This window comes from Syzygium oleosum, unplaced genomic scaffold (genome assembly GCF_021117445.2).
Source record: "Syzygium oleosum isolate NSW1041296 unplaced genomic scaffold, Sole_v2.1 Sole_v2.02, whole genome shotgun sequence".
Classification (NCBI taxonomy): Eukaryota; Viridiplantae; Streptophyta; class Magnoliopsida; order Myrtales; family Myrtaceae; genus Syzygium; species Syzygium oleosum.
This window is the reverse complement of record NW_026607486.1, coordinates 17889491-17909922: the sequence shown is the minus strand read 5'-3', so window position 1 is coordinate 17909922 and position 20432 is coordinate 17889491. Positions and strand designations below refer to the sequence as shown.

General features: G+C 40.6%; 2 protein-coding genes and 1 long non-coding RNA gene across 3 annotated transcripts; 2 read left to right on the top strand and 1 right to left on the bottom strand.

Annotated features, from left to right (window-relative positions):
• Positions 1-3752: 3752 nt before the first annotated feature.
• LOC115664211 (GEM-like protein 4) lies at positions 3753-6995 on the top strand. The gene is made up of 3 exons (XM_030586157.2): positions 3753-4067; positions 4478-4752; positions 4862-6995. Exons 1-3 carry the CDS (start codon positions 3845-3847, stop codon positions 5033-5035), a joined length of 672 nt encoding a protein of 223 aa, XP_030442017.1. The 5' UTR covers positions 3753-3844; the 3' UTR covers positions 5036-6995.
• A 3946-nt stretch (positions 6996-10941) lies between these two features.
• Positions 10942-12576, top strand: LOC115662709 (GEM-like protein 4). Its single transcript, XM_030584842.2, has 3 exons — positions 10942-11455; positions 11876-12150; positions 12258-12576. The coding sequence occupies exons 1-3, from the start codon at positions 11233-11235 to the stop codon at positions 12429-12431; spliced, it is 672 nt and encodes a 223-aa protein (XP_030440702.1). The 5' UTR covers positions 10942-11232; the 3' UTR covers positions 12432-12576.
• A 5363-nt stretch (positions 12577-17939) lies between these two features.
• LOC115662866 (uncharacterized) lies at positions 17940-20160 on the bottom strand. The gene is made up of 2 exons (XR_004003338.2): positions 19470-20160; positions 17940-19396 (listed from the first exon to the last, which is right to left on the bottom strand). It is a non-coding gene; the product is annotated as an uncharacterized LOC115662866 (long non-coding RNA).
• Positions 20161-20432: the final 272 nt, after the last annotated feature.

Below are 20432 nucleotides of genomic sequence, written 5' to 3'. Positions count from 1 at the left end.
GTGACTTCACAAAGATTTTAGTGATGATTCTTACTTGAAATTCTAGTGCCAATCTCATGTGATTCCAATATGACCAATTTGGCTATGTCAGTCTGCAACTATGAGAAAACCTTTCTATGGAGACCAGTAGGGGAGGTTAGCCACTAAAACAAGACAAAGCTTGATTCAAGTTACCCTCCAATTCCAGTGACCTAGTTTGAGAATCCAACCTTTGGAGCACGTTGACGTTGCTTTTTAGGGAGGTGACCAGCATTAAGGACTCAATCGAGCAGAAACTGGAGAAATTTGACACTTGATAATAAGGGTGAGCATGGTTCCAGATTCTACCCTGGAACCTGAGAATCTGATCAATGGGAATCTGTAGGTTACAGGTTCCAAGGTATACAGGGTAGGTTCTAGGTTCTAGGTTCCAAAAATTGATAAACTTGTTTCGATTGGTAGGTTCTAAATTCTAGGTAGGTAGAACCTGAAACCTGAAACTTGAACCTATCTTTTCGTGATCTTGCAGTGTTTCATCGCATTAGATGATGAGTATATAATCTGGAACTACTAGTCTGAGCTTTTATTTTATGACTTGTTAATGTTTCCTATTATTCGTGTGTCTAAATATAAGTTATGGTTAGTGGATCATAGCAGTAAGTGGTGGTTATTAAATGTGATGATTCACTGTAATTGTTCAATTAATAATACAGGTAGAACCTGAATAGACTCTGGAATCGACCCTCGAACCTGTAATAGGATAGGTTTCAAGTTCCAAAAAATGAGAAATCTATTATCATGGGTAAAACCTATACGGAACATGAAACTACTCACCCCTAGTATCAATTCATGCAATGACTTCTCATTTTAGTTATATTTATTTGAACCGTAATGTCAGAAAAACTAGTCTTTTGTATTCTCTTTGATGAATAACAAACTTGTTCAGTATTATTGCGTTCATTTTTTTTTATTTAACTAAAAATGCAATAAAAAAAAACCTATGACCCTAGAACCTGTGACAGGATAGGCTCTAGGTTCCAGGTTCCAGGTTCCAGGTTCCAAAGGATAGATTTTAGGTTTCAAAAAATAGGAAACCTATACTCGATGGTAGGTTCCAGGTTTCATGTGAAACTTGTAAGGAACCTGGAATCGCTCACCCCTACTTGATAATGGAAGGTTTTGAGGACTAAAAAGGAGCACAATTTCTGGCCTATCCGCTTGGTCTACTCAATCCAGTCATTTGGAAGTTGACATAAATCAAATTAATATCTTCTAGCCTAAAGATAGTTTCGTGGTTGGCTAACGCTCTTTCCTGTACGATATCCTCCTAGAATGCAATTGAGATGGGGGCAATATGTCATTCGAACTTGTTTTTTCCTAAATGAAAAAGACTGAATACTTGAGTTCAAGGATGGCTCAGTAAATTTTCAATCTTATAGGATGATGTAGGTAGATATTGCCGAAGACCCGGAAAGCTGTTGCAAATTAGGCTCGTTTAGTATTTGAACTCGAAATTTCTCACGATCACAATTCCAAGATATTTGAAATAGTAGAGATTGATATTAAACTAAAGTCTACATGAGATTCAAGTATTAAGATGGATGTGTCAACTACTTATGTTAGTCTGCCTCGTCTACACACACTAAACAAACGAAGTGAGAGGCTAGAACGAGGAGTTCGTCTCTCCAAAGTTTCACTGCCGAGTTTCTCTCATACGATTAATAACACATTGTGTCCTATTGCCCTCTTCCCACTTCTGGGTGCTTGTCAATCAGAGGCTCAACTATTCTAATGGATTGCTTTGACAAGGTCATGAAATTTTGGGGGGTTGCTGCTCTTTGCTTGATTGGAAGATGATTGCCTTTTTGCATATCGTTTCTCTCGGTCAATCCAATGTTCTTCTTTAAAAGAAGTCCTCGGCTGCGTGTGATGTCGTTAATCATCTGATGTTACAACGTCCTGATTATGCCACTTGGGAAAAGATGCAGACAAGTGAAAGGAATTGCAATTCCAAGATTCCTCATCATCTGCTTATCTTATCATTTCTTGGGAAGTCAGAGAAATGACAGTTGACCAGGAGTTATCAGTTCGGCAGTTACCTTATGAGCCAAGATATTGTATGAGATGAGACACAGACCATCACACTTTATCAACTGCTCGACACTCTAGGTGGGAATGAGCTCTTTTCGCTTATCCACCTTTTTCTTTATCTTTCGCGCTGCCTTTTAATGCCTTAAAGCTTAAGGACCCTAATTGATCGATCAACTCATGTGGCTGACAAGGCCGATGTGACTGTGACATGGCAATCCTCAGAAGAAGAAGAAAAAGTAAAGAAGTGCTCGGCTCTCGCAGCTGCTCTACTTTCATTCGTCCAGTCTCGACTTAGTTGTACGCTGAGATGGGCATGAACGGTAGTTAGGAGGCATGTGCAGCTCAGCCTGGCCTATTGCCCACTCAACCACACCCCAGCACCAAGCGTCTAATAAAGAAAAAGAAAGGAATAGGTCATGTGAAAGAGATTCGTGCAAAACCTGCACATGGTGGCCTATAACTTGTGGCTTTGTGTTGTCTCTTCCAGTCTTTTTGTTTATCTTTTCTTTTCCTCTCGTTCTTTTTTTAGTTATCTGGTGTTGGCCTATGAACTCTGCATGACGAGAACAGAGGTATGATGTGAATATGTCCCCAACTTCCTTTGAGAATAATGAGATCGAGTTTGCTGCTGCTTCATTGCTCGTTCTGATAGATGAGTGATTGCTACGCTAGCAAAAGGCCTTTGGGTTCGTTTTCTAGACCTCCAACACGGCACGATACTTAGGAACGTGTTTGGTTGTCATATCCTCGGATATCGCCCAACTGTAACGCTGCAAACCCGCACAAAATCCTGAAAAATGGAAATTCTAAACATGGTGACGTGGGTCATACTCATGTTTGCAGAACATGGAAAAGATCATGCACGGTCTTACATTTCTTTTTTGGGCCAACATAGTCGCCGCCCGGGGTGATGAGACTATGGGGAATTCTTTAAAGACCTTTCTCGTGCTATCCAAATAAGGACTGGCGTCAGAAAGTTGCAATTCCAGCTCAAAAGCAAAATTCGTTGACGCATCCGAACAGTGCTTAGACAAAGGGATAGATCATCACCAAATCAACATGTTTGGTTTACCCTTTATTAAAATAATATTATCTTTCTCATAGTTGCTTTTAGAGACCGGTATAACTGATTGGAAGCAAACCCCAGACCCCCCAATCAAACAGGAGAAAAACGGGTAAGAAATTAAATAGAACAAAGAACATATAAACAGATTCATTCCACATACTTGCAAACAAAAAAAATGTAGGAACTATATTTTTTTTTCATTGAAAGTTGATGATCTATTCCTAGAACATCTGTCAATATATATTGCAATTACTATTAGGCTAATTCACGAACATTTCAAATCTCTACTAAGAATCAAATTAAATGATGACCATAGAACCTAAAATTCATGGAGTTATTCAATGAGAAGAAGAAATCTTGAGCCATCTACTGGGAAAATAAATAAAAAAGCAGGACACAGTTCCACTATCTTTACAATGTCTTGATGAAAATCTAGATTTTACCAGTCCTCTTTCTAAAAGCACAAGGGGGGTCACACATTATCCTCCTAAAAAACTCCGACAAAGTGTTTGAGTCTGCCTTTGTGGCGTTGATGATCAACAGATGAGTCTGCAGCCAAAAGTTGGCAGTCGTCAGCCATTTTACCACCTCTTTATATAGACCTGAATGTAACCAAACTTCAGCAAGCAAAAATCTTTCTTCCTTGACAATTCAGGAGCTTCTAGGCAGTACATTGAGAGAAAAGAGCATAACAACTTCTCATTGAAGATGGCAACCAAACTTCTTGATCACATTATGGGAATTCCAGTCATTGCTGCAACATACACAGTTTGGAAGTCGTCAAGAGCCATTTCATCCAAGCCATACAACCATAGTCAATCTCATGTGCGTTCTCCAGCAAGTGTGTCTTCCAAGCGCAATTCAGTGCTTAAAAGAATGAACAAGTTGGGAAAGAAAGCTGATGTTTTCGCACACGGCATCCGAGAGCATGGTAATTACACTTCTTTGCATCCGAAAAGATCGTAAATCCGATGAAGAGTTGATCGAATTATTTGAAGTTTGTGGGGGAAGTAAAGTTCAACCCTTGTGGGAAAAACTCAAATCACAAGAACAACCCAGTTTTCACAAATCCTTCAGTTTTCCTGTTGGAAGAAAACTCCGTCTTAAAATTTACGACTTGCCGATTCAGTCCAACCAGCTACTTATAGCCATTTTAACTCGCTTTATCAGTTACATGGACTGAATCAGCATCAAAGACCTGTATTTTCAATAATAAATGAGCCATGCAATCTAAAGAAAAACGAGGGTAGCGCTATAAATTTTTGTGAAGTTTTCTCTCTTTGTGATTCTGTGACCAATCTGTTTTTCATCTTGAATAATTCTGTTGTTTTGACTGTGCAGTGAGATTAAGTTCGAAGATCTCTGAAACTGTGAAAGGGAAGCTGAGTTTGGGGGCAAGAATTCTCCAAGTAGGAGGGATGGAGAAAGTTTTCAGGCATCTGTTTAGCGTCAGAGAAGGGGAGAGACTCACAAAGGCTTCCCAGTGTTATCTGTCAACAACAGCAGGTCCTATAGCAGGTCTCCTCTTCATCTCTACGGAAAAAGTTGCCTTCTGCAGCGAGAGGGCGATAAAATTGCCATCCCCAAATGGAGAATCTGTCCGAATCCATTACAAGGTAATTGGCAAAGCGAACATGAAACTCTTCTGCTCTATGCTGCTTTATACCTTTTTTTCTCTTTCCTCATAAAATAAAGATTAATGATGAACTTCTTGCTTATCTACAGGTGTCAATCCCACTTTCCAAGATAGAGGAGGCAAACCAAAGTGAAAATGTTGAGAGGCCGCCAGAGAAGTACATACAGATAGTCACGGTCGACAATTTTGATTTCTGGTTCATGGGGTTCTTAAATCATCGGAAGACACTGAAGCACCTTCAACAGGCAATCTCTCAAGTATAGCAGGTATTGCAAGTTGGTCACTCGTAATTGACAAAAGAGCTGCTCGCTCTACAGCCCACTGCGCCAATTTTATTACTTGAAAGTGGAAACTACACGATTGTAGAAAATGTATGGAATTCTGTTAGTAAAGCAGCTGCTAAAATTCAAGTTATCCTGAATCTTGCTTCCTGAAGAACAAATTAACTCCAGCTTATGAGCCTTTCAACTTGCTCATTACAAGCCGATTTCATGATTTGAGACATGTTCATCCTCTTAACTGAAGAAAACTATCCATAAGGACGTATATTGAGTAGAGAGAGAATTTCTCTCCAGTGTTTATCCTTCTTCAGGACCTTCCAGAATACAAGTTGAAATGAACCTATTGAAGCTAGAAGCAAATGACATTCGGCAAATGCAGATAGCATAAGGATGCTTAAAATCGAGGAATGGAGCCATTTGCTGAAACAATATGACCCTCTTGAGAAACATTTCATCACATATCACATGTTACCTTAAAAGTACTGTCTCCAAATACTGGCTCAGTTCCAATAAGATTCCATTCCCTTTCACTCCCTCAAGGGTAGCCTACAATGTGTAGCATCCGCATCCTTTCTTCTAATCTTCATGGGAATGAAAATTTTAAGTCAAGACAGATTCCCATGATCCTTTAAACTAAAAAACTTGGATTAGTCAAATAAGCTGGAGCATGTCCAGGCAATAGCAGAACAGAGTTTTTACAACGTCACTCGTCACAACAACCAAAAAGTCCATTGCTTCTTCTGATAGGTCAACTAAACTCTCTTTCAAGATAATGCAAACCAAACACCGAGGATTTTCGCAAATTTTATAAGGTAACTTGCACGTGGAGTGTTAGCCGGAATCGAACTTCCAGCCACTGACCAAGATGGAGAATACATGTGTTGATCAAATGCAACTTATCCCAACATCCTCTTCTGTGTAATACTATATCTTATCCATAATCTCTAGAGGAGAATTTGCAGAAAATATACAGATAAGGCACTGCATTAATATGCCAACACCCAGCATATGAAAAGGAGCATTGAAAAGTAATAAAATTGTTTGAATGTCATGAAAGAAAGCAAGTTTGCTGCGATTTACATAGATAAACTTCTGGTTACATATAACTCAAAGGAAATGACTCTCCATCCCATATGCACAAGAACTAGGAATAGATGGATACCCCTTCGAGTTGTGGTATAGCCCCCCCGACAGATGTACACGGTAAGTCTTGCAAGGAAAATCCATAACTGAAACTTTTTTTGATCTCCCACGGCTGAAACTTCATCAGTTTCTTTTTGCACTTGAAAATTAGCCATGCCCAGAAGTAGTTCATCAGGTTGAACTCGATGAACAAAGATAGGAGCCGTTCTAGCATTCACGACATTGCTAGCATTAACAACAGAGAACTCTCGACACCCCAAGGACCAATCACTGGTCGAACAAACAGTTCTACAGCAGGAGTTTCGTCCAGCAAACCTAGTAAACAGCCCTCTCAACCACCAACTGGCCCTGCCAGTGTCAGTATTTACGGTGCTCCAATGATTGGGCAATTGATAGGCGGCCGCTTGTTTCTGCTGCCGGGACTCCAGTGAACCTCCCTGGTCCCTCACATATGGTATATGGTGTTAGAGCCCCGGTGCCGGGGGCCATGGTCCCTGGTGCACCCATGAGGGTAGGTCACATAACATATCCGATGCCGCGTGCATCAGCTCAGAGGTAATCTGTATACGAGATGTAAATGAAAGACTGAAAGGTATATTGGTTGTGCTCTGTCATACAGTGAGGATCACTACATAGAGTCCTGTTCTGTGAGGTCTATTTTCTCGATTCTTTGGTGGCCTTCGTTTGGCCTTGTATCTATTTTCTGGATCGTCTCTTCTCTGCTTTCGAGTAGTGCTTGTGAGATGAAAATATATTATTCTTGGAAAATCAAACCAGTTCAAGTTCTCCGATTGTTAAAGGATCTTGGGAGTGACTTCACCAAGATTTTAGTGCCGATTCTTATTTGAAGTTCTAGTGTCAATCTCATGTAATTCCAATATGACCATTTTGGCTATGTCAGTCTGCAACTATGAGAAAACCTTTCTATGGAGGCCAGTGGGGGAGGTTAGCCACTAAAACAAGACTAAGCTTGATTCAACATATCCTCCAATTCCAATGACCTAGTTTGAGAACCCAACCTTTGGAGCATGTTGACGTTGCTTTTTAGGGAGGTGACCAGCATTAAGTAAAGGATTCGATCGAGCAGAAACTGGAGAAATTTAACACTTGATAATGGGAGGTTTTGAGGACTAAAAAAGAGCACAATTTCTGGTCTACCCACTTGGTCTACTCAATCCAGTCATTTAGAAGTTGACATAAAACAAATTGATATCTTCTAGCCTAAAGATAGTTTCGTGGTTGGCTGACACTCTTTCCTGTACGATGTCCTCCTAGAATGCAATTGAGATGAGGGCAATATGTCATTCGAACTTGTTTTTAACTAAGTGAGAAAGACCGAATACTTGATTTCAAGGATGGCTCAGTAAATTTTCAATCTTATAGGATGGTGTGGGTAGATATTGCTGAAGATCCGGAAAGCTGTTGCAAATTAGGCTCATTTAGTATTTGAACTCGAAATTTCTCACGATCACAATTCCAAGTTATTTGAAATAGTAGAGATTGATATTAAACTAAAGTCTACATGAGATTCAAGTATTAAGATGGATGCATCAACTGATTATGTTAGTCTGTCTCGTCTCAACACACCAAACAAACGAAATGAGAGGCTAGAGCGAGGAGTTTGCCTCTCCAAAGTTTCACTGCCGAGTTTCTCTCATACGATTAATAACACATTGTGTCCTATTGCCCTCTTTCCACTTCTGGGTACTTGTCAATCAGAGGCTCAACTATTCTAATGGATTGCTTGGACAAGGTCATGAAATTTTGGGGGGTTGCTGCTCTTTGCTTGATTGGAAGATGATTGCCTTTTTGCATATCCTTTCTCTCAGTCAATCCAATGTTCTTCTTTAAAAGAAGTCTTCGGCTGTGTGTGATGTAGTTAATCATCTGATGTGACAACGTCCTGATTATGCCACTTGGGAAAAGATGCGGCAAAAGTACACTACAAATGCCATAACTTGTGTACGGCGATCACTTTGGTGCCATAACTTGTGTACGGCGATCACTTTGGTGCCATAACTTTTGTTCGGATTACTTTGGTGTCAAGTCGGAGCAAAAGAGATCACTTTAGTGCCAATTTGGCCGGAAATCTGATGTGACATTTTTTATTAATTTTTTACGCCGACGTGGCTCGCCGGAGGCTGAGTCAGTGTGTACAATCAGCATTTTTTTTTAAATAATTTTTTTCAGCGTGTACAGTCAACATTTTTTATTTTAAATATTTTTTTTTCTTTTTTTTTTCTTCTTTCCTTTTTTTTTCTTTTCTTTTCTTTTTTTTCTTTTCTCCCCTCGCCGGCCGGTCGCCGGTGGCCACCGGCGAAGCCCGGGAAGGGCTGGGCGAGGGCGGCCTTGCCCATGGCCGGCGAGGGGCGGCCGACCTCCGCCGGCGACAGGCGAGGCCAGCCCGAGCGAGGCGGCCCTCGCCGATGCCGGCGAGGGTCGCCCTCGCCGATTCGGCGAGGGCGACCCTCGCCGGCGTCGGGCGAGGGAAGCCCTCGCCGGACGGGCGAGGGTCGCCCTCGCCGGATCCGGCTAGGGCGACCCTCGCCGGCGTCGGGCGATGGTCGCCCATGCCCGACTCGAGCGAGGGTGACCCTCGCCCGCCCGGCGAGGGCTTCCCTCGCCCACGCCCGACTCGAGCGAGGGAGACCCTCGCCCGCCCGAGCGAGGGAGATCCGCGAGGCGACCCTCGCCGGCGTCGAGCGAGGGCTGGCCTCGCCTGTCGCCGGCGAGGGTCGGCCGCCCCTCGCCGGCCATGGGCAAGGCCGCCCTCGCCTAGCCCTTCCCGGGCTTCGCCGGTGGCTGGCCGGCGAGGGGAGAAAAGAAAAAAAAGAAAAGAAAAGAAAAAGGAAAGAAGAAAAAAAAAGGAAAAAAAATATTTAAAATTAAAAATGCTGACTGTACACGCTAAAAAAATTATTTAAAATTAAAATTACTGACTGTACATGCTGACTCAGCCTCCGGCGAGCCACGTCGGCGTAAAAAATTAATAAAAAATGTCACGTCGGATTTCCGGTCAAATTGGCACTAAAGTGATCTCTTTTACTCCGACTTGGCACCAAAGTGATCCGAAAAAAAAGTTATGGCACCAAAGTGATCGCCGTACACAAGTTATGACACTTGTTGTGTACTTTTGCCGAAAAGATGCAGACAAGTGAAAGGAATAGCAATTCCAAGATTCCTCATCATCTGCTTATCTTATCATTTCTTGGGAAGTCAGAGAAATGACAGTTGACCAGGAGTTATCAGTTTGGCAGTTACCTTATGAGCCAAGATATTGTATGAGATGAGACACGGACCATCACACTTTATCAACTGCTTGACACTCTAGGTGGGAATGAGCTCTTTTCGCTTATCCGCCTTTTTCTTTATCTTTCGCGCTGCCTTTTAATACCTTAAAGCTTAAGGACCCTAATTGACCGATCAACTCATGTGGGTGACAAGGCCGATGTGGCCGTGACATGGCAATCCTCCTCAGAAGAAGAAAAAGTAAAGAACTGCTCGGCTCTTGCAGCTGCTCTACTTTCATTCGTCCAGTCTCGACTGAGTTGTATGCTGAGATGGGCATGAACAGTAGTTAGGAGGCATGTGCAGCTCAGCCTGGCCTATTGCCCACTCAACCACACCTCAGCACCAAGGGTCTAATAAAGAAAAAGAAAGGAACTGGTCATGTGAAAGAGATTCGTGCAAAACCTGCACATGGTGGCCTATAACTTGTGGCTTTGTGTTCTCTCTTCCAGTCCTTTTTTTTTTTATCTTTTCATTTACTTTCTTTCTTTTCTGTTATTTGGTGTCGGCCTATGAACTCTGCATGACGAGAACAGACGTGTGATATCAATATGTCCCCAACTTCCTTTGAGAATAATAAGATCGAGCTTGCTGCTGCTGCATTGCTCGTTCTGATAGATGAGTGATTGCTTCGCCAGCAAAAGGCCTTTGGGTTCGTTTTCCAGACCTTCAACACGGCCTGATACTTAGGAACGTGTTTGGTTGTCATATCCTCAGATATCGCCCAACTGTAACTCTGCGAAACAGCACAAAATCCTGAAAAATGGAAATTCTAAACATGGTGACGTGGGTCATACTCATGTTTGCAGAACATGGAAAAGATCATGCACGGTCTTACATTTCTTTTTTGGGCCAACATAGTCGCCGCCCGGGGTGATGAGACCATGGGGAATTCTTTAAAGACCTTTCTCGTGCTATCCAAATAAGGACTGGCGTCAGGAAGTTGCAATTCCAGCTCAAAAGCAAAATACGTTGACGCATCCGAACAATGCTTAGACAAGGGATAGATCATCACCAAATCAGCATGTTTGGTTTACCCTTTATTAAAAATAATATTATCTTTCTCATAATTACTTTTAGAGACAGGTATAACTGATGGAAGCAAACCCCAAACCCACCAATCAAACAGGAGAAAAAACGGGAAAGAAATAAAATAGAAGGAAGAACATGTAAAAAGATTCATTCCACATACTTCCAAACAAAAAAAGTTTAGGAACTACATATTTTTTTTCATTGAAAGTTGATGATCTATTCCTAGAATATCTGTCAAAATGTAATGCAATCACTATTAGGCATATTCATGAACTTTTTAAATTTTTACGGAGAATTAAATTAAATGATGACCATAGAACCTAAAATTCATGGAGTTATTCAATGAGAAGAAGATATCTTGTGCCGTCCACTAGGAAAATAAATACAAAAGCAGAACATAGATCCTCCATCTTTACAATGTCTTCATGAAAATTTAGATTTTGCCTTAGTCCTCTTTCCAAAAGCACAAGGGGGGTCACACATTATCCTACTTCAAAAACTCCGACGAAGTGTTTGAGCCTGCCTTTATGATGTTGATGATCAACAGATGAGTCATGCAGCCAAAAGTTGGCAGTCGCCAGCCATTTTATCACCTCTTTATATAGACCTGAAGATAACCAAACTTCAGCAAGCAAAAATCTTTCTTCTTCCTTAACAGTTCAGGAGCTTCTAGGCAGTACTTTGAGAGAAAAGAGCATAACAACTTCTCATTGAAGATGGCAACCAAATTTCTTGATCACGTAATGGGAATTCCAGTCATTGCTGCAACATACGCAGTTCGGAAGTCGTCAAGAGCCATTTCATCCAAGCCATACAACCATAGTCAATCTCATATGCGTTCTCCAGCAAGTGTGTCTTCCAAGCGCAATTCAGTGCTTAAAAGAATGAACAAGTTGGGAAAGAAAGCTGATGTTTTCGCACACGGCATCCGAGAGCATGGTAATTACACTTCTTTACATTTGAAAAGATTGCAAATCCGATGAAGAGTTGATCGAATTATTTGAAGTTTGTGGGGGAAGTAAAGTGCACCCCTTGTGGGAGAAGTCAAATCACAAGAACAACCCACTTTTCACAAATCCTCCAGTTTTCCCTTTGGAAGAAAACTCCATTATTTGATATTTACGACTTGCCGATTCAGTCCAACCAGCTACTTGTAGCCATTTTAACTCGCTTCATCAGTTACAAGGACTGAATCAGCATCAAAGACCTGTATTCTATATATTAAATAAGCCATGCAATCTAAAGAAAAATGAGGGTAGCGCTATAAATTTTTGTGAAGTTCTCTTTCTTTGTGATTCTGTGACCAATCTGTTTTCCATCTTGAAATCAACTAACCATTCTATTGTTTTGACTGTGCAGTGAGAATAAGTCCGAAGATCTCTGAAACTGTGAAAGGGAAGCTGAGTTTGGGGGCAAGAATTCTCCAAGTTGGAGGGATGGAGAAAGTTTTCAGGCATCTTTTTAGGGTCAGAGAAGGGGAGAGACTCACAAAGGCTTCTCAGTGTTATCTATCAACAACAGCAGGTCTTATAGCAGGTCTGCTCTTCATCTCTACGGAAAAAGTTGCCTTCTGCAGCGAGAGGTTGATAAAATTGCCATCGCCAAATGGAGAATCTGTCCGAATCCATTACAAGGTAATTTGCAAAGCGAACATGAAATTCTTCTGCGCTATGCTGCTTTATTCCTTTTTCTCTTTGCTCATAAGATAAAGATTTATGACGAACTTCTTGCTTATCTACAGGTGTCGATCCCACTGTCCAAGATAGAGGAAGCAAACCAAAGTGCAAATGTTGAGAGGCCATCAGAGAAGTACATACAGATAGTCACGGTCGACAATTTTGATTTCTGGTTCATGGGGTTCTTAAATCATCAGAAGACATTGAAGCACCTTCAACGGGCAATCTCTCAAGCATAGCAGGTGTTGCAATCGTAATTGACAAAAGAGCTGCTCACTCAACAGCCCACTAGGACAATTTTATTACTTGAATTGTGGAAACTACACGATTGTAGAAACTGTATAGAATTTTGTCAGTAATGCAGCGCTGCTAAAATTCATGTTATCCTGAATCTTGCTTGCTGAACAACAAATTAACTCCAGCTTATGAGCCTCTCGACTTCCTCATTACGAGCCAGATTTCATGATTTGAGACGTGTTCATCCACTTAACTGAAGAAAACTATCCATAAGGACATACATTGAGTACAGAGAGAATTTCCTCCCGTGTTTATCCTTCTTCAGGACCTTCCAGAATACAAGATTTAATCAACCTATTGAAGCTAGAACTAGAAGCAAATGACATTCGGCAAATGCAAATAGTATAAGGATGCTTACATTCGAGGAATGGAGCTATTTGCCGAAAAAATATGACCCTTTTGAGAAACATGGTACCATATATCACATGTTACCTCAAAAGTACTATCTCAGTCCCACTAAGATTCTGTTGAGAGTACTTGACTAATAGGGGCATATTTATCTATTTCCTTTATTATTTTACGTATTACAGCAATAAGGGTAATATTGTAATTTTGGCATTTTGGCTTTATTATAAATAAATAGCTTGGGGTCACATAGACCTAACCAAGCATTCAGTTCAGTTTTTTCTCTCAACATGGTATCAGAGCCGGATCAGTTTTTTCTCTCAACATGGTATCAGAGCCGGATCTAAACTGAAACCCTAACCCTAATCTCTCCTCTACACAACCTTTCTTTGTCCTCTCTTCACACCTTCACTCTCTCCCACCGCAGTTCCTTCTCATCTTCTCATTTGCTCTCTTTCACAATGTAGGGCAGCACTAATGAGGTGATTCTTTGAATCTAGTGTCTGCCCTAAACTTCACCTCTATGAGATAACTAAAAATTCTTTGCAGTCCGCGATAGGTGGTTCAACTTCTTCTGTGATTTTTTGGATCTTCTTGTCTGGAATTGTTTCTGTGTTGCCGCTGGCCTACAATTCTCTCGTGTGTGAAGACCAAAGCACTGCAGTTCGTGAACCACCATATTTTTTCAGATTCTTTGGGATAAATTAGAATTATCGATTTCTTTCAAGTTTTCAAAACCTTGAAAAAATCGATTTTTTTCTTCCCTTGATCTGATCTAGCCGATTTTTTTGGAGGATAATTTGAGCCTACTACCAGTGACACAATGTCTGTGAATATTGTCATATGCCTTATCATACTAAGGCTACCTGCTAGAAGTTACATGGAAAACCTGCAGATTTTGAGGAAAAAAAGGCACAAAGAAAGGCAAAAAACAAAGCAAATCATACTGAAACTGTTACTGCTATACCTACTACTGATATCGGTTTATCCCAGGAAGAACTTCAGGCATTTCGACGTTTACTGAAAGCTTTTACTATTGTTGCTTCCTCTACAGTTGCCAATTCGTCTTCCCATTTTGCTTCAAATCTAGCCACTTCAGGTATCTTTTTTGGGGGGTTTAATATATCTGTTGTTTCCAGCCCATGGATCATTGATACAAGGGCTACAGATCATATGACAGGTTCTTCTAGTCTCTTTCATCAATACACCCCTACTTCCGATAGAGACAAAGTTCATGTAGCTGATGGAACCCTCTCTTCCATCGCTGGAAAAGGGTCTATTAATTGTTCCTCCACACTTTCTTTGTCTTCTATTTTACATATTCCATCATTCTCTACTAATCTCCTTTCTATTAGTAGTCTGACTCGAGACTTAAATTGTAAAGTAACTTTTTTTCCTTCTTACTGTATTTTCCAGGATCTGGTAACGGAGAAGGAGATTCGATGGTGGTCTTTATCTGCTCGAGGGTAGTGGGGTTTCTACTTCTATTTCGTCTACTACGCCCTTCAGCATTGACAGATCTCCATCAGTGGCACTGCAGATTAGGTCATCCCCCTTTAGGAACTTTAGAAAAAGTTTTCCCGAGTCTCGTTTCAGCTTGTAATAAAGATGAGTTTTTTTGTGAAGCTTGTGTCTTTGCTAAACAAACTCGTTCTACATATTCATCTTCAAATAATAAAAGTCGTTTCCCTTTTCATGTGATTCATACTGATGTGTGGGGTCCTTCTCGACGTACTTCTATTTCTGTTCATCGATGGTTTGTTACTTTTATCGATTGTCATTCTCGTGCAACTTGGGTTTATTTGTTGAAACATAAGAGTGATGTTTTTCATTGTTTTCAAATTTTTCACAAAATGATTCAAACTCAATTCGACGCCACTGTGAAAATTATTCGCAGTGACAATGGCACTGAGTACACTGAAGGTCAGTTTCAACGGTATCTCTTTGATCATGGCATTATTCATCAGACCAGTTGTGTTGATACCCCAGAACAGAATGGTGTTGCCGAAAGAAAGAACCGACATTTGTTAAAAGTCGCCAGGTCTCTTATGTTTGTACGTCATGTCCCCTCTCGATATTGGAGTGATGCTATTTTAACCGCTGCCTGTTTAATCAATCGAATGCCGACTAGAATTCTTGATTTCCGCACACCTATTGATGTTTTACAGGGATCATCAACTTTTATTCTTCCCCCAAAAATTTTTGATTGTGTCTGTTATGCTCGTAACACTACCTCTAAGAGTAAGTTGGAACCCCGCGGTCTCCGCTGCATATTTCTTGGGTATTCAACTACTCAAAAGGGTTATAAGTGTTATCATCCTCCTTCTAGGCGCAGTATTATATCTATGGATGTGATTTTTCATGAGTCTACTTCTTATTATTGAGCTTCACCTCTTCAGGGGAGTGTCCTAGTGTAGAGGTGTTGCCAATTCTAGATGTTCTTGAGAATATTACTTACTCTTCTCCTTCTCCTCCTCCTCCTCCAATAGTCTATGATGGTTCTCCTCCTTCTCAAGAGGAGAACGATGCAACACAAGTAGAGAATAATGCAATACCTCAGGGGTAGATATCAGAGGTTCAGGGGGAGATCACACCTGTTAAGCAAAGTATTGGTATCTTTCAAAGGCGGATTGACAGTAGGGAAACATTGAAGACATATCGTTGTAGAAATTCCACTATCAACACACAAGTTAAGACCACTGATACATTGCCTATTCGGTCATCATCTCCGGATCCGGATTCTACTACTCCTTCTGGTGAGGTTTCTCCTTCTGATCTTCCTATCGCACTCCGAAAGGGTATTAGAACTTGTACTCAACACCCTATATCCAATGTTGTTTCATATGACTCTTTGTCCAGCTCTTATCGTACTTTTGTATCTTCTCTATCTTCTGTTTCTATTCCACGGAATTGGCAAGAAGCTTTTGCAGATGAGAAGTGGAAGACAGCAATGGTGGAGGAAATGCATGCTTTGAAGAAAAATGACACGTGGGATCTTGTTGTTCTTCCTCCTGGGAAATAACCGGTAGGATGTAAGTGGGTGTTTGTAGTCAAACAGAAAAGGGATGGTACTGTGGACAGATATAAAGCACGGTTGGTGGCAAAGGGATTTAGTCAAACTTATGGGATTAACTATCAAGAAACCTTTGCTCCTGTTGCCAAGTTGAATACTGTTCGAGTGTTACTTTCGTGTGCTGTAAACCAGGGATGGGATCTTCAGCAGTTAGATGTGAAGAATGCCTTTCTTCATGGAGAGTTAGAAGATGAGGTATATATGGAGATTCCTCCAGGTTTTTCTTGTGACAAAACCCGAGGTAAAGTGTGTAAGCTGAAACGTGCACTTTATGGTTTGAAGCAATCACCTCGAGCTTGGTTTGATAGGTTTCAAAAAGCTATGATCTTTGTTGGGTATAAACAGAGTAATGCTGATCATACTTTGTTTGTGAAGAGATCAGGTGCTAAAGTGACTATTCTTATTGTCTATGTAGACGATATTATTGTCACAGGGAATGATACTGATGAGATAAGCCGGTTGACGAAATTTCTTGGACAAGAGTTCGAAATAAAAGATCTTGGAAAGCTCCAATACTTTCTTAGTATTGAAGTTGCCAGATCTTCAAAAGGTATCTTTTTATCCCAAAGGAAATATGTCCTTGATCTTTTAATAGATGTTGGGTTATTAGGATGTTGTCCCTCTGATACACCTATTGAGGTCAATACTCGTCTTCGAGAAAAGGATGGTGATCCCGTAGATAAGGGTCATTATCAACGGTTAGTGGGCAAGTTGATTTATTTATCCCACACCAGACCTGATATTGCTTTTGCTGTGAGCCTAGTGAGTCAGTTTATGCATGATCCATACTCTACTCATATGGATGCTGTTCTTCGAATCCTTCGATATTTGAAGTCTGCTCCCGAAAAAGGGATTCTTTTATCTCCTCGTGATGGCTTGAAAGTTGAAGCCTATACAAATGCTAATTGGGCTGGATCTCCTGACGAAAGTCTATTTCTAGGTATTGTACTTTCTTAGGAGGGAATCTTGTGACCTAGCGCAGCAAAAAGCAGAATGTGATTACTCGATCTAGTGCTGAAGCAGAATTTCGTGCAATGGCATATGGAGTTTGTGAACTGTTATGCCTTAAAGGATTACTTGAAGATCTTGGTATATCTGTTCCTATTCCTATGATGCTATATTGTGATAATAAAGCAGCCATTAGTATTGCTCACAATCCTGTACAACATGACCGTACAAAACATGTGGAGATTGACAGGCACTTTATCAAAGAGAAGTTGGAGAGTGGTTTAATTTGTATGCCCTTTGTTCAATCCAGTGATCAACTTGCTGATGTGTTGACTAAAGGATTGGGGAGTAAATCGTTTCATCTTGTTTTAGTCAAGTTGGGCATGTGTGATATCTATGCTCCAACTTGAGAGAGAGTGTTGAGAGTACTTGGGTAATAAGGGCATATTTGTCTATTTCCTTTATTATTTTACGTATAGCAGCAATAAGGGTAATATTGTAATGTTGGCCTTTTGGCTTTATTATAAATAGATAGCTTGGGGTCACATAGACCTAACCAAGCATTTAGTTCAGTTTTTTCTCTCAACAGATTCCATACCCTCTCACTCCCTCAAGGATACACTACAATGTGTAGCATACGCATCCTTTCTTCTATTCTTCAGGGGAATGAATAATTTAAGTCAAGACAGATTCCCATGATCCTTCAAGCTAAAGAACTGGGATTAGTCAAATAAGCTTGAGCATGTCCAGGCAATAGCAAAATAGAAAGTATTTACAACGTCACTTGTCACAACCGAAAAGGCCATCGCTTATTCTGACAGGTCAATTGAACTCTCTTTCAAGATAGTGTAAACCAAACACTGAGGATTTTCATAAATTTTATGAGGTAACTTGCTCGTAGAGTGTTTGCCGGAATCGAACTGCCAGCCACAGACCAAAACAGAGAATACTCGTGTTGATCTAAGTGCAACTTATCCCAATACCCTCTTCCGCGTAATACTATATCTAATCCATAATCTCTAGAGGAGAATTTGCAGAAAATATACAGATAAGGCACTGCATTAGTATGCAACACCCAGCATACGCAGATAGAAAAGGTGCATTGAAGAGTAATAAAATTGTAGGAATGTCAGGAAAGAAAGCAAGTTTGCTCAATTTACATAGATTAACTTCCGGTTACATATAACTCAAAGCAAATGACTCTCCAAACCATATCAATCACAAAATGCACAAGCACTAGGAACAGATGGATACCCCTTCGAGTTGTGGTATAGCACCCCGGACAGATGTACACAGTAAGTCTTGCGAGGAAAATCCATAGCTGAAACTTTTCTTCAACTCCCATAGCTGAACTTTCATCAGTTTCTTTTTGCACTTGAAAATTGGCCAACAACGCTCGATATACCAATTCAAGCGGCTAAAGTAACATATCAGGCTCGGACAACCTGCCGGCATAGTTGACCTTACAACAGTCAGGAAACTTTAACCCAGTCTCATCACAAGCTGCCTTTGAAATATGTGGACATGATCTCACGTCAAGATATTCCAGGGAGTGGTATTTGGCCAAAATAATGCCTAATCCTGTCACTGTTATATTGGGACAGTTGCTGACTTTCAAAATAATGCCTAATCCTGTCACCGACATTGTGTCCTATTGCCCTCTTTATACCTCTGGGTGCTTGTCGATCAGAGGCTCAACTATTCTATTGGATTGCTTGGACAAGGTCATGAAATTTTGGGGGGTTGCTGCTCTTTGCTTGATTGGAAGATGATTGCCCTTTTGCATATCTTCTCTCAGTCAAACCAATAATCTTTAAAAGAAGTCCTCGGCTGCGTGTGATGTCGTAAACTATCCGATGTTACAACGTCCCGATTATGCCACTTGGGAAAAGATGCAGATAAGTGAAAGGAATAGCAATTCCAAGATTCCTTATCATCTGCTTATCTTATCATTTCTTGGGAAGTCAGAGAAATGACAGTTGACCAGGAATCATCAGTATTGGCAGTTACCTCATAGGAAGGGATGAGACACGGACCATCACACTTTGTCAACTGCTTGACACTCTAGGTGGGAATGAGCTCTTTTCGCTTCCCCACATTTTTCTTTATCTTTCGCGCTGCCTTTTAATACCTTAAAGCTTAAGGACCCTAATTGACCAATCAACTCATGTGGGTGACAAGGCTGATCTGGCCGTGACATGGCAATCCTCTTCAGAAGCAGAAAAAGTAAAGAAATGCTCGGCTCTTGCAGCAGCTCTACTTTCATTCATCTGTTCTCAGCTGAGTGGTATACTGAGATGGGCATAAACAGTAGTTAGGAGGCATGTGCAGCTCAGCATGGCCTATTGCCCATTTCAACCACACCACAGCACCAAGGGTTTAATAAAGAAAAAGAAAGGAATAGGTCATGTGAAAGAGATTCATGCAAAACCTGCACATGGGCTCCTATAACTTGTGGCTTTGTGTAGTCTCTTCCGGTCTTTCTTTTATCTTTTCTTTTTCTTTCTTTCTTTTCTGTTATCTGGTGTTGGCCTATGAACTCTGCATGACGAGAACAGAGGTGTGATATGAGTATGTCCCCAACTTCCCTTGAGAATAATGAGATTGAGCTTACTGCTGCTTCATTGCTGATTCAGATAGATGAGTGATTGCTTCGCCAGCAAAAGGCCTTTGGGTTCATTTGCCAAACCTTCAGCACGGCACGATACTTAGGTACGTGTTTGGTTGTCATATCCTCTGATATTGCCTAACTGTAACACTGCAAAACTGCACAAAATCATGGAAAATGGAATTTCTAAACATGGTGACGTGGGTCATTCTCATGTTTGCAGAACATGGAAAAGATCATGCACGGTCTTACATATCTTTTTTTTGGGCCAACAAAGTCGCTTCCTTGGGTGATAAGATTATGATGAGTTCTTTTAATGACCTTTCTCGTGCCATTCAAATAAGGTCTGGCGTCAGAAAGTTAAAATTCCTGCTCAAAAGCAAAATACGTTGACACATCCAAACAGTGCTTAGACAAAGGGATAGATCATCACCAAATCAGCATGTTTGGTTTACCCTTTATTCAAAATAATATTATCTTTCTCACAATTACTTTTAGAGACCGGTATAACTGATGGAAGCAAACCCCAAACCCGCCAATCAAACAGGAGAAAAAACGGGAAAGAAATAAAATAGAATAAAGAACATATAAACAGATTCATTCCACATACTTGCAAACAAAGATAGTTTAGGAACTATATATTTTTTTTCATTGAAAGTCGATGATCTATTTCTAGAATATCTGTCAAAATATATTGCAATTACTACTAGGATAATTCATGAACATTTTAAATCTCTACTAAGAATCAAATAAAATGATGAGCATAGAACCTAAAATTCATGGTGTTGTTCAATGAGAAGAAGAAAACTTGAGCCATCTACTGGGAAAATAATTACAAAAGCAGAACCCAGATCCACTATCTTTACAATGTCTTGATGAAAATCTAGATTTTGCCACAGTCCTCTTTCTAAAAGCACAAGGGAGGGGTCGGTCACACATCATCCTACTTAAAAAACTCCAACAAAGTGT

What these genes read in the sequence shown, in the direction of transcription:
- LOC115664211 (XM_030586157.2), top strand. Translation starts at nt 3,845, where the DNA reads ATGGCAACCAAACTTCTTGATCACATTATGGGAATTCCAGTCATTGCT. An exon ending in ACACGGCATCCGAGAGCATG is followed by an intron (nt 4,068 to 4,477) that starts GTAATTACACTT and finishes TTGACTGTGCAG; the next exon opens with TGAGATTAAGTTCGAAGATC. An exon ending in CTGTCCGAATCCATTACAAG is followed by an intron (nt 4,753 to 4,861) that starts GTAATTGGCAAA and finishes GCTTATCTACAG; the next exon opens with GTGTCAATCCCACTTTCCAA.
- LOC115662709 (XM_030584842.2), top strand. Translation starts at nt 11,233, where the DNA reads ATGGCAACCAAATTTCTTGATCACGTAATGGGAATTCCAGTCATTGCT. An exon ending in ACACGGCATCCGAGAGCATG is followed by an intron (nt 11,456 to 11,875) that starts GTAATTACACTT and finishes TTGACTGTGCAG; the next exon opens with TGAGAATAAGTCCGAAGATC. An exon ending in CTGTCCGAATCCATTACAAG is followed by an intron (nt 12,151 to 12,257) that starts GTAATTTGCAAA and finishes GCTTATCTACAG; the next exon opens with GTGTCGATCCCACTGTCCAA.